The following is a 16,653-nucleotide window of genomic DNA, read 5'->3' on the forward strand; positions in this document are numbered from 1 at the left end:
GCACCCTTATTTAGCGACAATCGGATTGATTTAGCGAGTTACTTGTTAGCTAAGTTTTAAGGGTCTTGGTTTAGTTTTGCACCGGGCATCAAATAAGCTAAGAAATGTGGAGTTAGCTGATGTTGTTGATTTAGTAATTGTTATTTTTATACCATTCCTCCATTAATTGCAAATTATTTTTTCGCAAATTTATCCCTATTATACCAAGTTTAATTGATAACAATTCCTTTCTATTTCCTATATTTCGTATTTTCAACACTTTATTGAAACTGACTATAGGAAGTAGTTTAGTGCGCGCGCATCCGCTGCATAAGATTTAGCGCCATTTACGAGAGAGATTTTGTTGACAATCACTAAAAGGGCGCTAATGTAGGCTAATCAAAGTATTAGACTCGTTGTGCCGAAAAAGATGGCAGAGCTCAAGATTTTTAGTTTAACTAATGTACAAGATGCCCCAAGTCAACTTAGGTAAGTATGTTATATTAAACACGGATAACTTGACTGGGTTTTTTTTGTGGCGGAGTTCCATGGTAAATTTTGTTTATTGTTGGTCGAGATTACGACTCTCCTTCATCCAATAGGCCTAATATAGCAATGCTCAACCATATTTTTTTTATGACTTTATGCAGTCAAACTGTATCTAATATTGTTTGCCTTGTCTTTCTGATCACAACACAGCAAACAGATTGAAAATTGGATGAAAAACGAAGTTTTTATACATTTTTGAAAAAACGAAAATCCAACCTCCCAAAACTGCTTTTTTGTTAAATTTGAAAAAAACATGTACCTCGCTCATCCTCGGAAGTTAAATAGGATTTTGCTATTACTTTTTGCATATATATATGCCAACTGCAATGTTCTACTAAAAGCAGATCATTCTTTCATTTTTTTCTGCAAGATATTACAGCTTATATTATTTAATAAGTCCAGTAACAGTGCAGGGCAAGGGCTTGGTGGGAGTGTGACATCACTGTCGCTCTCAAATAGGTCTTGTGAAAATGGATTCCTACCAGGCATAACATAACCATAATCCATAATCATTTCTGTTTACATGAATCATACATTTGGAGATTTTTTATAAGATATTTCATTGCTGAATGCTATAACAACAATGTATGTAATACTTGGCTGTCTTTCATATCAATCAAAAGGAAAGCAATGTTGGTATTAAAAGCATAAATTGCACAAAGTACATGTATATAAAACATAGTGGTTTTAGGGACATCCATACAGATAAAATAACCAGGAAAACTAATCACCTGCTTTCTAAAATCATTTACCTTCGTGTTGTTTTACGTTCCTACCGACCCTCTTTTTTTGCAAGTTAATGGAAACACAGTTTTTTTTATTAGGCCTAAAAATATACAAAACAACAATCTAAATGGACAACTATAACCCCTTCCCTTGTTTTACATTCCCCCCATATACACTCTTTCAAAAGGGTTGTTGTTGTTGCAAATTTTCTGAAAAGAAATTACTTTATAACTATTTGTTTACGTCCAGCACTTTTTCATTTACATGTACTTCATTAACCCCTGCTCTGGCTCTGGCACTGCTTCCAAAAGGGGTTTCTCTGCAGGGTTCTCACTAAGTTTTTGAATAGATGGTTGAAAATTTATAATAGGTGGTTGAGGGCCACAAGCCCCCATAGGGCCAATACTTATTTCTGACAAAAATAGCCGGTTGTAAACAAGGAAATACACGGCTGTTTTTGCCGGCAACCGGCTTTTAACGAGAACCCTGCTCTGGTTAAAAAAATGCTATGGTAAACGTTAAATTTGTTAAAATAGTGTTAAAATAACTTAGATTTATGTATTTGTAAACTCAAACGGACGGTTTCCATATAAATAAAACTGTCGAGAAAATAGAAATTATGTGTGCCTGGTGGGGTTTGAGCGAGCTCTTGACACTTCGAAAGGCCGCCATTTTGGAATTAAGCGCGCCTACTGTCATTGACCCCATCTCGAAAAAATATACATTTTCGTATGTTTCCCGGGATTGTCAAATGTATTATTATATACTAAAAATACAGAAATGGTTAAATATTACAACTAGAACAGTAAGGGCATTTGACTCGGCTGAATTCAAGGAAGTAACAGTATTTCAATTTTTCAATAAATCGCCGTATCTTACCCCTCTGCCATTTCTAACATATAAAGTGAGGTTAAACCACAAGGATTCCGAATGAACAGATTGGTGTCACTTTTGCGTTTGTAAAGAACAGTTAGGACACATAAATCTTCCGGATAGTAAACCCATTATTTAGGGTACGTGTTTTCAAGCGTTTCGGAGATACCAAGACAAGTTACCTGCCCTTTGGTTGAGCATCGCTACCTAATATTAGACAGTACTGTATTGAGAAACTGCTGATGGGCAATGCCTATCAGAAGTTTTCATCGTCTTAACTCAAACATTGTTGGCGTAGATTACGGCTGTAACAGAAATAATCGAATTTCGACTGAATATTTTGAAAAGAAAACTGGTTATGAAGAGTAACAAAAGATATTTTCCTTTTGTACTAGGAATCGATGTTAGATCTTCATCTCGGCCCCGAAAAACGAGCTGGAATATCTAGATCTAGGTTAATTATTTCTATAGCTATCTTCGTATCGCTATCTTTCGTCTGTTCGTTGAACCTGACAATGTATTTGCCGACAAATCTTTTTGCGGAGCATTAAAGATGCTCCTCCGCTGACAAATGACATTTTTTGGCTATCGAAAACACGAACAAACGAATGAGTATATATACGTAGTTTCCTTCAGTTATAAAAGTTACTTACTTTACACCATTACCACCATTGAATAGTTTGAGCTTCTTATTTTACTCCAAAACGAAAATATCAAAAATATTTATTGAGCATGCACCGAAAGCAAAATTAATTATTTCATATTATTTTTTTTGTGTTAATGATACATATATCTATACGCAATTAAACACCAATTATTGTTCAATGAATGTGTATCGTTTATGCGCTGTCGGCGGTGGAGCATCTTTAAATATCTGTTAAAATTATTAAATGTTAAAGAAAAAGTCAGTAAAAAGAATACTACAAGAATAAAAATTATGTTTTAATAAGAAGTTATTTTGAATAATTCCATGACCTTGCATGGGTAAAACATGTATAGCAATATTACTTTGAAAATCAGCCTATTGCTCATATCTTCACTTTCCAAGATTCTGTGATAACTATAAAGTATGATTTTATACATTGTTGTTTCAGGGCTAGTGATGGTGGGTTCTACCAGTATTGTTCAGTTCCATTACCTGATCAAATGGCTGTCTTCAGCTTTGGTAAATTCCCAGAAAGTGATGGTCATGACGTTTCGGTTGAAGCCAGGTTTCATTACAAAGATGATGTTTTAACACTTGGCACACTCAATGAAAAGAACAGGTACAATATATCATAATATAATAACAATATATAGAATTGGAAGAGTCTGAATGCAACTAGTCAAATACAGCAATTTTTTTAGCTGCATTTTGGGCAGAATAAAGACCCCTTCCCTTAAAGATATATTGCAATATTCGACCAATTTGATATGAATATTTCCCTAATAAAAAGGAAAATCTGTAAATTACACGCAAGGATGAACAAAATATTTTCCCAATTTAAGAAGGAAAAGGCCACTGAAATGATCAAATATGAAAATTGCTGAAGTGTTTTTGAAATCTAGGTTGTGAAGTTGTGATTGACATATGCATTTGTATTGCAAATTAAAAATCTCACCTTACTCCCACTCCTTGAATGCTCCAGAGCTCTGTGTTGGGAGAAAAGCAATGGAGTTGTACCAGAGAGTATGGTATCTACAACTGAGAATGGTATGGCAAAGCTAGTGCTAGAGATCCAGGGGTTAACAAAGTCTTCGAGTGACGAAGAGGTTCACACAGTAGCAGACAGAAAAACAAAGACCATAAAGAAGACTGAACAAGAAAAGTCAGAGAATACACCACAGGTAAATGACATTGTCCTGTAATATCTCTTACTCAGTAAAACAAGTTCATACTAATATGTTACTGTGTAAAGGTCCTCAGTTTCTAAATATGACTTGACTCATCACCATGTTATGGTACTTTACATTCATTACTTTTGTGTTGCTTATGGTATGTACTAGAGGACAACATGTTATTCAATGATTACTTTTCAGGTTATTGACAAGAAAACTGAACCTATCAAACCAACTAAACAGAAGAGAAGGTGCAGTACAGGTAAAGGAGAGAAGACACCAACAGGACCATCCTCAAAGAAACAGCGGAAAAATACTCGAGTCCGAGGCTTAAAACTTAAATTAGAAAATGAATCATCATCAGAGGAGAAATCAGACAAAGAAAATGTCAGTATGGAAGAAAACAGTCCTGTGGAGCCTGAAAAGAAAATCATCCTTCGCCAACCTCCCAATCTTACCAAAGTCAGCCTGTCGTTCTGTAAAGATGTTACAAGTAGAGGTACAAACAACTTCTTATTATTCAATGTACCTTAAATCAGACTCCTTGTTTATCAGGTCTTGATTTCTTAAAACAAACTTAATTACTAGGAGTCAATTTTTTAGCTCAAGTTATTATGTAAAATATGTTTGAAACAAACATGTATGTGCTTACAACAAATTTGTGGCTATAAGGTAGTAATGTTAATTCCCTATCATGGTTTCTATAAGATGTTTATAGATATGTGCATAACAAACTATGCTTATAAAGAAATAATTTTGTTGTCCCAGGAGGTTCAGTAAACCATATTTTACTTTACAAGGAGAAAAAACTATGTTTTGCCAGGACATCATATAGTTTTAGGTTTAAGAAGAAAATTTAATTGGTTGAAAAATGTGTCGCCTTAGTCAGGGCTTTTGGGGCAGATAATAGGCCCCATTCCAAATGGAAATTATTTCAAATCTATGCCAAATTCCCAAAAAATACAATGACTTCACTCCTGGAAATTTCCTTCCCAATTTGCCAATTTCTTTCCCAAAATAAGGTAAAAAGACCCGGCCCCCTTCCCAATGAAGTGGGGGGAAAAACCTTGTAAGTTATTTTATCAAATTTCCATTCTCTAAATGGATGGCTTGTGCGTAGTGTACGTATTGTAAAATCAGGATTAGTGTCCAAAAAAGTGTTAAAATTAGAAAGTTTTGAGATTAATTCTCCTTTGTATGGAATTAAAGAAAATTTGTGTTGTAATAGGGCTGCTGCGATACGGCAGAAGCGTACCACGATATATTGTGATACACAACAACTGTATTGTGATATGTATTGCAATAGTTTGACCTTAACATATGTGGTGTTCTATTTTTTATTTGAGCGACATCTGAATCGAATGAAACAAAAGGGATACATAAACAAATACAACTTGCTGGTTTTGTTTTAATGACAGGACATTTTATTTTTATCTAATTAATGAAATTATGATAATAAGAAAATATATCGTAAAAAACCGGTACAGGTAAACTGTATCACGGTACAATAATTTGTGGTGGTGCATTGCAATACCCCAATATACCGGTTAACCGCGGCAGCCCTAGTTGTTAGGGGAATCAACCTTTTAAGATGTGATGGCCGTTTCTCAGAGCTTCAGAGAAGTGAAGTTGTGGTTTTAGACCATCACAGAGAAATCCAGCTCCTCCACCGGTGAGGAGTTTGGAATACATTGCTTCACCCAGGAAGACTGAGGACACGGTTGTCCCGTGTAGTTTTACTGGTTTTTGCGGATGTATACATCATCAAGAAAAATGTTTAAAAATCATAAATGAAATTCCAGAAGTCAGAATTATCATACGATAATATTCTAAATCACTCCATTTGCTGTTTAAATGTATTAATGATAATTATATATATATAGATATTAACAAAAAAGTACATGGTGTTTAAAATAAACCTGTATTGATCTACAAAGATTCATTACATACTAATTCTTACAGTGGGGCCAAACCCGAGTAGTCGATGGGGTCACAGTTTGTGTATGGTACATGAAAAGAAAATGGCAGTACTTGTCGGAGGTCAAGGAGAGAGACAACAACTCAGCAAAGATTCTGTGTGGACACTAGATCCAGGTAGGTCACTTGAATATAAATTTGTGGATTTATTAATTAGAGCTGGAATGGTAGATAATTAAAACATATGTGAGATTTAAAACGGGAAGCTCTGGAAAAAAGATTTTGAATCATATCGGCATAATAAATTAAAAAAATGTATGAAACGATTAGATATTAACTGTTTTGACCATTTTGCAGTGACAAGGAAATGGCGGTGTCCAGAGCTGAAGTCAGAGACCCAGAAGCCAGAGTACAGAATGGGTCACACAGCCTCCTATGATCCCATGGTCAACTGTATATACGTGTACGGAGGCTCAAAAAACCTTAAATGGTTCCACGACGTACACATGTTAGATATCGACGAATGGAAATGGCAGCAGCTTAAGGTAATTCTCACATATTTTCTGTACAGTGGATATGATAGAATAATACTTATAAGTTATTAAATCATTGATTTCAAGACTTTGGTTAAGGAATAAAGGACGAAATTGGAATTAAAGAGATTATGTTGGGACATAAGAAATATAAAGGTCTTAGACATTTGTAATGGAATTGTAAATGGTTAGGACACTTTAACCTAATCAATACATACAAATTATACTTCAATTAGTTAAAGACATACTAATTTTGATGGAATTAAACTGTTTGTTTGGTAAAGTACAGATAAACATCATCTTCTTGAAAAGTGGTATAAAGGGACATAACTCTGGTTTACATAGGAGAGGGACATCCACAAGGAATGAAATGTTGTGTTGCATACAGAAGGTAGATAACTGTACAATGAATATCTCTAACAGGTATCTGGAAAGGCGCCGACACGAGCCTACCACAGTGCGACACTGTACCGTAACGAGTTATGGATCTTCGGTGGAGTATATCCGCGACCAGACCCCCAGCCTGACGGCTGTAGCAATGATGTCCATATCTTTTCTCCTGTCATGGAGAGTTGGTACTCGCCTATCATCAAGGGAGAAAAGCCTATTGCCAGATCTGGGTAACTAAATTCAGTTGATTCATTGTGATTTGTACTAAGAATGGTTAGTACACACCACGCTGATAAAGTTCAAAATAAAAAATATTGTTTTGATATTTTTATTGATTTCCAACTGACCAAAGTCGGTTTATTAGTGTAAAATAAATTTTGTTCCCCGAAAACAATAGTTATATTTATTACATTGTCATGTATTATTGTGGCTATTTAAGATAAAGACTTCAAAATAATTTTAAAAAGATATGGCAGACTCTTGTAGAATAATAATGTTCTAATATTAACTTTCTGGAAATAACTTTAGCTCATTAATCTACCAAACATCTTTTAATACACTTATGAAGATTCTGTACAATCTGTATCGTTCATGTTTTCAGACATTCTGCCACCCTGATGAAAGACCAACTTGTGGTGTTTGGAGGCTGGGACGCTCCCTATGTTTACAACGACCTGCACATCCTTGACCTAAGTATGTAATTTGTCCCCACCATGAAAATAAGGAAGAAGGGAGTGTTGCTCATGTCTTAAGAGATTTCTAGTCAAATTTTTTTTTTACACTTGTTCATACTAGTTGGGCGACACCTGAAGGAATGTCGCGGATGAAATGAAGAGAAGAGAAATGGGAGATAACTCTTGTTGTTACTGTTAAACGGGGCCAATTTCATTAGGTTATGGAAAATATACCAGAGTTTGAAGTCATTTCAGGATTTTAGTCTATTTGACCCCTGTGACCTTGAATAGAGGTCAAGGTTATTTATTTAAACAACCTTGGTAGTTCATTATATGATATATACTGGCAGTTAACCTGAAAGATACATTTTGACTGATTTTCTATAAAAAAAAAACATTAAAGGAAGGTAATTAAGAAATGAGAAATCCTTTTAAGCTACATCCCCAATACTCCATGGGTTACTATCACTGACGTAATATGCACCCCTGGACTATCTCATAGTAAAAATAGAGCCACTTCAGAAGAAAAAAACTGACCAATCCCAGGCTTGTAAAAATCACTTGGCTACATTCTCAATATTCTATGGGTTACTATCACTGACGTAAAACCCACCCATGGACTAATATCTCATAGTACAATAGGAGGCAGTTCAGAAGTAAACAAGAGGCCCAAGAGGCCCAAGAGGCCTTGACAGTCACCTGAGTGCTGATAGAATTGCAAATTCGGTTCAAATCTTTAAAAAGCATTTATGAATTAAAAGAAACCCCTTTTGGACCCACTCCTCAGGCCCCTATGAGTCAGTCATGGAAAATGTGTTAATAGGATTCAATTGCCATATCATACTGATAATTCTGACATTTTATTCATTTTCTATTACAAATGACCAAATAATGTTCAAAAATGTGTTTTCCCTATAGAAACTATAGTAAATATGACCCCCTACCCAGGGGGAAATATGAGACCCCAGGGTCATATATAATTCATAATTTTTGTAAAGGACCTTAAGACCTTTCTATCTATGAAGAGTATTTGATTCTACCATTTCCAGAATTGCAGAAGAGGGTTTTTGAAGTTTTAGCCTATCCTATTTGACCCCTTTTAGCCCCATCCATTAGGCCTCTGGGGGTTAGTTATGGAAATTTCATTAATATGATTCAATGGCCATTTCATACTGATAATTCTGACATTATTTGACTCATTTTCTATTACAAAAGAACAAATAATGCTCAAAAATGAGTTTTACCAATATAAACTATAGTAAACTTGACCCCCTCCCCAAGGGGAAACGTTAATCCATCTATGAAGAGTATATGATTCTACCATTTCCGGAATTTTAGAAGAGGATTTTTGAAGTTTTAGCCTATTTGACACCTTTTGGTCCAAACCCTCAGGCCTCTAGAGGACCATATAATTCACAATTTTTATTGATCTTTGGCAATGAAAAGTTTCTGCAAAATTTCATTGAATTTAGTTCAGTGGTTCTTGAGAAGAAGACGAAAATGTAATTTATTGTCGCACGACGACGGACAAAAGGCTATTAGAATAGGTCACTGGAGACTTCGTCTCTGCTGACCTAATAACTGATACAGTCCTGCAAAGACTTCCTTTCAAGATTACAGAGAAAGTGACACCCAACTTCAAACCAACACAGTGAACCATATTATACAATTCCTTTGATGTACGTTAAATGATCTAATTACCTGTGTCTTCTGTTGCCTGCAGTTTCATTGACCGATTTGCCAGGTGTAATATAGCCACGCCTCTACTCACAAACACACGTGTTTCTATTCAATGTCGGAACAAACAATGTGGTTTGATTGACAGCTGGCGATCAGTTAATTATGAAATAGTGCAGGGGTAGATATTATGTCAGTGATAGTAACCCCTGGCGTATGGAGAAGGATTAGGCTATTACTCTGCTATTTTCTTATTAATAAAAAAAGGGAGACTTAAAATTTGAATGTGGCATTTTATAATTGTCCCTATGACATACAATTAAGCAATGAGTTCATCATAATTGCTATTGATGCCTGGAATATGCATTTTCATTAATAATCATGTAAAAGTCTCTGCTAGCTACCCCCATTTTTTTCGAAAAATAAGTAAAATATTGGTAATAATATACAATATCGCCTGGCTGGACACTTTTTCTCTTACAAATACATACATTTTAGAGAACAAGAAATGTTAAACAGTTTTTTACAGAGAAAAAAAAAAACAAAATAAAACTACTGCTATAATCAAGCTAAAATAACCAGAATTCATTTAATATGGATTACATGTATATCGTTTCATAATGACACGGCATCACAGATTTGAAATATATCATGTACTTATACATGCACATCACGAATTATCATGTAAAAGTCTCTGCTACCCCCATTCTATCAATAAGAAACTGTTTTTCCTCATTTAGATAAAAAAATTGTCAAAATATAGACAATATTGGTCTGACTGAATACTCAATCCATAACAAAACATAGCTTTCTCTGTTTTCGCAATTCTTTTAGTGATATTGAGCATTTTGCTAGAAATTATACCTTAAAAAATAAACAAATAAGCCAATTACCTCCCTTTATCCAATCCCAATGAAAACTGTTCATATGAACATTTTAAGAATATTAAGTTTTTAATTCAAAACCCAAGTACCCTTTTAAGTCAGTTGTCATTTTCAACCCTTGATGGTATACATGCATTTGATCATACTTACATAAGATATTTAACAATATAATGCTTTAATCAAGAAATGCCTTGGAAATGTATAATGCTAAAATAGGTGTTGGGCAATTAGGGTAATGGGTTATATAAGGTGCCAAGCTTTCTAATTATCATAACATTTATGAGACCTTTTATGAGAACTCTATTCATGGGGCCACGGTGGCCGAGTGGTAAAGATGTCCCGACATATTACCACAAGCCGTCCACCTCTGGATCACAAGTTTGAATCCGATGTGGAGAATTTGCCAGGTACTGACAGCTGGTCTGTGGTTTTTCTCAAGGTTCTCAGGCTTTCCTCCACCATCAAACCTGGCACATCCTTAAATGACCCTGGCTGTTAATAGGACGTTAAACTAATAAAAAAAGAGAACTGTATTCTACATTCGAATTGGAAACACATATGGTACCAGTTAATTAAATCATTTTAAATCCTTGATACTGCTGAAGGATATGAAAATCAGTTAAATAAATCATCACATTAAGGATCTATTTGTAGCTTTTATACATAAGCAGAAATGAATTACCTAGTATACCAAGCTCATGCTTCTCTTTTGTTTTATTAATCATTTACATGAATAGATAACACAGCATATTTAATTTTTATATTGAGGAAGATTACCAAAAATATATATATACAGGTACATGAAATAGTATTCAAAATAGTTACTGTTTCCAAGTGTTATTCATTACAGATGAAAAAAAATGTCAAGAGCAAGCAAATCATATATTTAAAAGTCTATACCTTAACCGAAATGGCTTTCAATTTATGATTTTTTTTTTAGATATAATTTTATATTTAGAAAAAATTTGAAAACATTTCTCAAATTCATAATTTATCTGGCTTCTAAAATGCTTAAAACTGAAGAGGCTGTTACAAGTTTGACATTCACTACTGTATAGTGAGTGTTATAACTAGGTCTCCTTTAACCTAGATGTACTGCATGATTAAAAAAAAACACAGAAAAACTGTTGTTATTTTGGAAATAAAATGTCAAAATATCCTTAAAGGCTCGTGGTATATCAAATTTTATAAATTTAAGTTTAATAAATTTCAAATGATGTAGCCATGAGTGTAAGATTCTATTCATCACATAACTAGTATTAATCAAAACATAGTCAAAACTTCAGTGATTCTGACAGGAAAAAAGGGCATCCGTGGTGCTTTGTTTAAAGCGCACCTTGACCTCAATAAATGACCACCAGATCAAGAGTCCAGGGGCACCAAGAAGATATCAACAACTTCCTTTACAAGGAAAAATCTTACAAATGTTCTTGAACATTGTTTATTTAATTCTAGATCTATTGAATCCTTGAGAGAATAGACAGGGTTTAAGCTCTGGGTCAAAATTTCAATTCTGTTTTATGTAAGAGTGGCGAAATCAGGCTTGGATTCGACGTGTCAACCGAGATAATCATACAAGTTACAAGATCATAGAGGTCATTAATAACTACGAAGCCACAATAGTGTTCGTCTTACAAAATTTATGACATGACCATGTTTAACATTGCTATAAATGGGTCGGTGTGATATTATACATGTATGCTAATTTTCACAACGCGGGTCAATCTGATGATTCCTGTCGGCATCCTAATTATTACGCAGTAGTTGACTATCACTATACACAACACAGCAAAATTGTGAAATGAATTTTCATCGTTAACATAATGACCTCACCCACCCAGTCTGTACAGTAACTTAAAGCCACACTATACGTAACCATCAACAAAATTTTAAAAAGTTAAATTCGACCCCGATATTGTTAGTATTTGTAGATGTAGTTGAAATTAAGATATATTAAACAATATTTATAATGTTTTTTTTAATAACTTTGATACAGCAGTTATTGAAAGTCAATACATGTAAACATGCCTTCATTTTTAACTGGTCGCCATAGAAGTTACGATTATTGCCGAACGGAAGTCGGAAAGTTCATGACCTGTTTTCGGAAGAGATCGAACAGACGTTACGTAGATGCGGTAGTGAGTCACATGAGGTTCTCGGCACAATGTCGGCTAACTTCGGCTTGTTTGACTAAGTGGGACCCACCTAGAGATGTTTAAAGATGCTCCACCTCTGACAAATAGTATTTTTTCACTATTAAAAACAGGAGCAGACGATTTAGTATTTTGCATCAGTTACAAAAGTTACTTACTTTACACCATTACCACCATTGAAAAGTTTGAGCTTCTAATTTTACTTCGTTAAAAATATAAAAAATAATTAATTGCATCCCGAAAAAATTCTGTGCCGCTATATCATATATGGAATGAAGTACTGATTTCGCATGCACCAAAGGCAAAACAAATTATTTTATATAATTTTTTTGGGTTAATTAGATATATATACACAATTAAATACCAATTATTGTTCAAATAATGAATATCATTTATGCTCTGTCGGCGGTGGAGCATCTTTAATATTTATTTGATTTTTATCAAAATATTCCTAATCATAATCGCTCATCTTGACTTCGATTTAGTCCTGTCTCTGCATGATTTACAACAGGATTTTTTTTTCAACATTCTTCTAAATCATAAAAAAATAAGAAAGCCCAAGCAATTATCATGTGTCATGTAAAACTGCAGTGCATACAAATGTACATGTATCTACAAAATGTACATGTAATAATGTTGATCATATCCATTGTCAAACTACATTGTTACCATTTTTTCTGGTTTGTTTTCTTTAGTTGTCTAATATACAGATTACTTGAAGTCATTTCGGTACCTTCTGAAAGTCATTTCGCCATGTTCATTTTATGATACCGAAAAGACTTTCGCATGTACCGAAATGACATGTAACGAAATCGAAGCTACGTAAGTTACATGTGAGCCTACGCACTACCGAAACGATATGTGCATGACTTTATGGTTTAACTACTAACAATTTAATCATATGCTCAAACAATATATTAGGAGATACATATATTCAAACGGCATCTGCCTCAAAGGCGGTACAGTTGTCAGTTTACGTGCTGTTAAGCCACGATTTAGAACGCATGCATGGTTCTGTTGTCAGACAGTCACTCGCGATGATGATCATAAACAGACTGTAAACAGTACCTAACGTTATATTTGCAGGCCTACAAAAACAATCAAATATATCTGATAATACTAATATCCACCGATAATGATATTGATGTCTATAACAAGTAAAATGAACAATTACTTACCTGATAATGCCGGATTTAACTTGAACATCAAGGCGGCTTCAACGTTTTTACTCAACCGGATACAAACAATACACATTCCTTATAGGGGGCGTGATAGTCTGCGCCATGATTTTGTGCGTTCGATATAGTACAAACAGATTAATTTCACTGTTGCACTTGTTGGACGCATTTTGTAACATAAATCTGATGATTAGTGCATACATTATTTACTCATTTTATAATATTTAGTCACTTCTACAGAAAATTTCAAAAATGTCACTCATTTTTAAATGGTACATTTGCCGGTCCAATCGGTGAGAATAGCTCCGAAGGAAGGCGTCTGGGACCCCGAAATATCTCGTCTGTTGTGGAAATTTACCGAGAACCTGCGAAATATCACCATTATTCAAGGCTGTATTGTGGTCGTTGTATGTAACATTTCCAAAAATCAGAAATACCGTTTTGTTCAGAATTATTTAGACTTTTTATATGTAGAGTCTCAGATTGCTAACTTTTTAAGTTATTTCACTAGGACGAATTAAACAGAAACCAGTGATCAAAATGCCGATTTTTGCCTGTTTGACCCAAAAAATATCACCTTTAAAGAATTTTCATAGCTGACACGATTATTTCAATCGATAGATCACGCTGAGATTAACTTACATTAAAATTTTTAACAAAATTTATAACATAGTTTCCTTATTACCCAAATCGCGAAAATAAGCGGGTTGATAGGTTTATTTAGCCGTGTTAACATTTCGTTCCAGAACGAAAACTCTGTTATAACATGGCTGACTTACACAAACGTGAAATAAAGGATTTGCTTTTGTATTTTTTTTACCATAATAGTTTTGTGCAGATTAAAATCTAAAACTTGTGTGATGATCTCCAGTATTTTGTTAATCTGTTTTCTGTTCCTGTTGTAGGCATGGTAGAGTGGTCGCAGCCCAAAGTATCTGGGACACCACCTGATCCACGCAGGTAAATAGTCTTTTTTAAAGATGTAACACTCTTTTTTTTTTTTTTTTTTTTTTCCTTAGTTTCTTGTATTATCAAATTGATATACAATGAATACAGAAGAAAGAATCTATTATTCTAAGTTTGTACAATATCTTTAAAACATTGCGAGGTAGTATCAAAGTTGTTTGTTTGTATTTCAGTTGGCATGCTTCCAGTGCACTTACTGGCAACAGAATCCTAATACATGGAGGCTACGATGGTAATCTGGCTTTGGACGACACTCATGTCTTTTGCCTTGGTACGTTACAAATTCTACAAATATTGGAAAATGAAACAAAAAGTTCAAACTGTGTATGCGAGGGATTTTAGAAATTTTTTGGTATTATTGGTGATGGTCCGTTTCTCAGAGCTTCAGAGAAGTGAAGTTGTGGTTTTAGACCATCACAGAGAAATCCAGCTCCTCCACCGGTGAGGATTTGGAATACATTGCTTCACCCAGGAAGACTGAGGACACGGTTGTTCTCTTGTAGTTTTACTGGTTTTGCGGATGTATACAGAATCATCTATAAGACAGCTGGATAAATTCAAGCTAACCATTGATTTGTTCTGTTATGATTCTAAAAAGGATGTTTTTGTCTGCAAAAATTTACATTGATGAAATGTTTCCTAAATGTTCACTGTTTATACAAATGATATGATTTATAACATTCTCCGTTATAATGTAACCGTCTGTCAAATAATTCTACATACATATTTTAATATCTAGCATTGATGTGTTATTGGTAACTGTCCTTTGCAGATTCCCTAACCTGGATGAGAATCCGCTTGGATCCCAAACCAATCGCCCGAGCTGGTCACCAGGCAGTCTGTCTCCCTTATTCCCATGACAATGATGATCAGGATGAAGTGTTGGTGTTCGGGGGTGGGGATAACGACGGAGCGTTCTACAGGGATCTCATCAGTGTCAATGTTGCGTTTAACCCAGAGTTGGAGATCGTAAATACGGAAAATGAAGCTCCCCCAATCCTGTCCGTTATAGATAGCAATGTAGCCTGTTGAGTTGATGTAGAAATTATTCAGGGAAAATGTGTAAGGCTGAACAAATGCAAAGCAATTCATGCATGATATTGATTTCTAGTTTATGTTGATTAATTTGTTCTTATAATGGCACAATCTGTTAAATTATTAAAAGTTTTTCATTTCATTATGAAAAGTAAAACGTCTCATTTCTTTGTTAAATATTTGTATATGTTAATATCATTTGCACAGCAATTCAGGAAAAATGGATGTAATTGATAATTTTGTTCTTTTAAGACGATTATGATCTGTTAAATTATCTTTATTCCTCATTCATGTCAAACATACGTTTTCATTGTTACTTATGTGGAGATTTTCCTATATTTGTTGCCAGCAAAACATTATGTTGGGTTTAATGGATTATTGTTATGAAAAGTGTTGAATTGTATACAATTTGTCTGAAGTTTGTTAGGAAATAATTTGTTGGAACAAAATCATGGTGTTGAAAATGTTCATGTTTTTGCCAATATTTTATTTGTATTAAATGAAGTCAAAACAATACTGATTAGGGGTTTGAAGAATTCATTATGTACATAGTAAACACAATTATTTTATTTGTAAATGTACTTTTTTTAAGTATAGCTCAATATTCCTCTCACTCACATTACCTTCGAATGTTTATCCATATATCAGAATTTTAAAGACTGTATCATGATTAACATTAAATTACTTATTTTTGGGCATGAAATCATATCCTTCTCAATAATGTTGTAGTGGTTGAAATACCAAATAAATAAACGGTTAAATAAAATTTATTAAATTTCAAATTGGTTGATTGTCTTGTTTTTACCCCATTTTAGGTTCCCCTTGGTACCTAGTTATGCATATTGTATTACATTTTGGGTCTAATTGAAAAACAAGATGACTGACAGATATCCATCTTGGATTTTGATTATTGAAGTTTGTTACTACTAAACTACTGAAGGGATCTCTCAAATATCATTTGGAGATTCCCATTTGTGCCTTTTTATCCATAGTGCATTTTGCAAAGACGCGAAAAGAAAGATTACTAAAATCATCTTTGATATTGACTTTATCATTGTTATTACTGGAATTTACTGAAGGATTTTTCTCAATTTTGTTTGTTTGATTTATTTACGTCCTATTAACAGCTATGGTCATGTAAGGACGGCCTCCATGTATGCGGTGTTGCCGTGTATATCGTGCGAGGTGCATGTTTTGGGAGACGGCAGTATATTTATGTTGTGTCTTGTATAGTGGAACTGTTGCCCTTTTTATAGTGCTATATCACTGAAGACACCAAGCAACACACCCCACCCTAGCTG

General features: G+C 34.2%; 1 protein-coding gene across 1 annotated transcript; it reads left to right on the forward strand.

Moving 5' to 3' along the window:
• The first annotated feature begins 305 nt into the window (after positions 1–305).
• On the forward strand, positions 306–16,134 carry LOC138318067 (uncharacterized). The gene is made up of 11 exons (XM_069260144.1): positions 306–468; positions 3,222–3,392; positions 3,756–3,954; positions 4,147–4,444; positions 5,908–6,039; positions 6,220–6,407; positions 6,819–7,015; positions 7,387–7,478; positions 14,257–14,311; positions 14,491–14,588; positions 15,090–16,134. Exons 1-11 carry the CDS (start codon positions 410–412, stop codon positions 15,347–15,349), a joined length of 1,749 nt encoding a protein of 582 aa, XP_069116245.1. The 5' UTR covers positions 306–409; the 3' UTR covers positions 15,350–16,134.
• The last annotated feature ends 519 nt before the right edge of the window (positions 16,135–16,653 follow it).

The sequence above is a fragment of the Argopecten irradians genome, chromosome 3 (genome assembly GCF_041381155.1).
Source record: "Argopecten irradians isolate NY chromosome 3, Ai_NY, whole genome shotgun sequence".
NCBI lineage: Eukaryota > Metazoa > Mollusca > Bivalvia > Pectinida > Pectinidae > Argopecten > Argopecten irradians.

What these genes read in the sequence shown, in the direction of transcription:
- LOC138318067 (XM_069260144.1), top strand. Translation starts at nt 410, where the DNA reads ATGGCAGAGCTCAAGATTTTTAGTTTAACTAATGTACAAGATGCCCCA. An exon ending in GATGCCCCAAGTCAACTTAG is followed by an intron (nt 469 to 3,221) that starts GTAAGTATGTTA and finishes TTGTTGTTTCAG; the next exon opens with GGCTAGTGATGGTGGGTTCT. An exon ending in ACACTCAATGAAAAGAACAG is followed by an intron (nt 3,393 to 3,755) that starts GTACAATATATC and finishes TGAATGCTCCAG; the next exon opens with AGCTCTGTGTTGGGAGAAAA.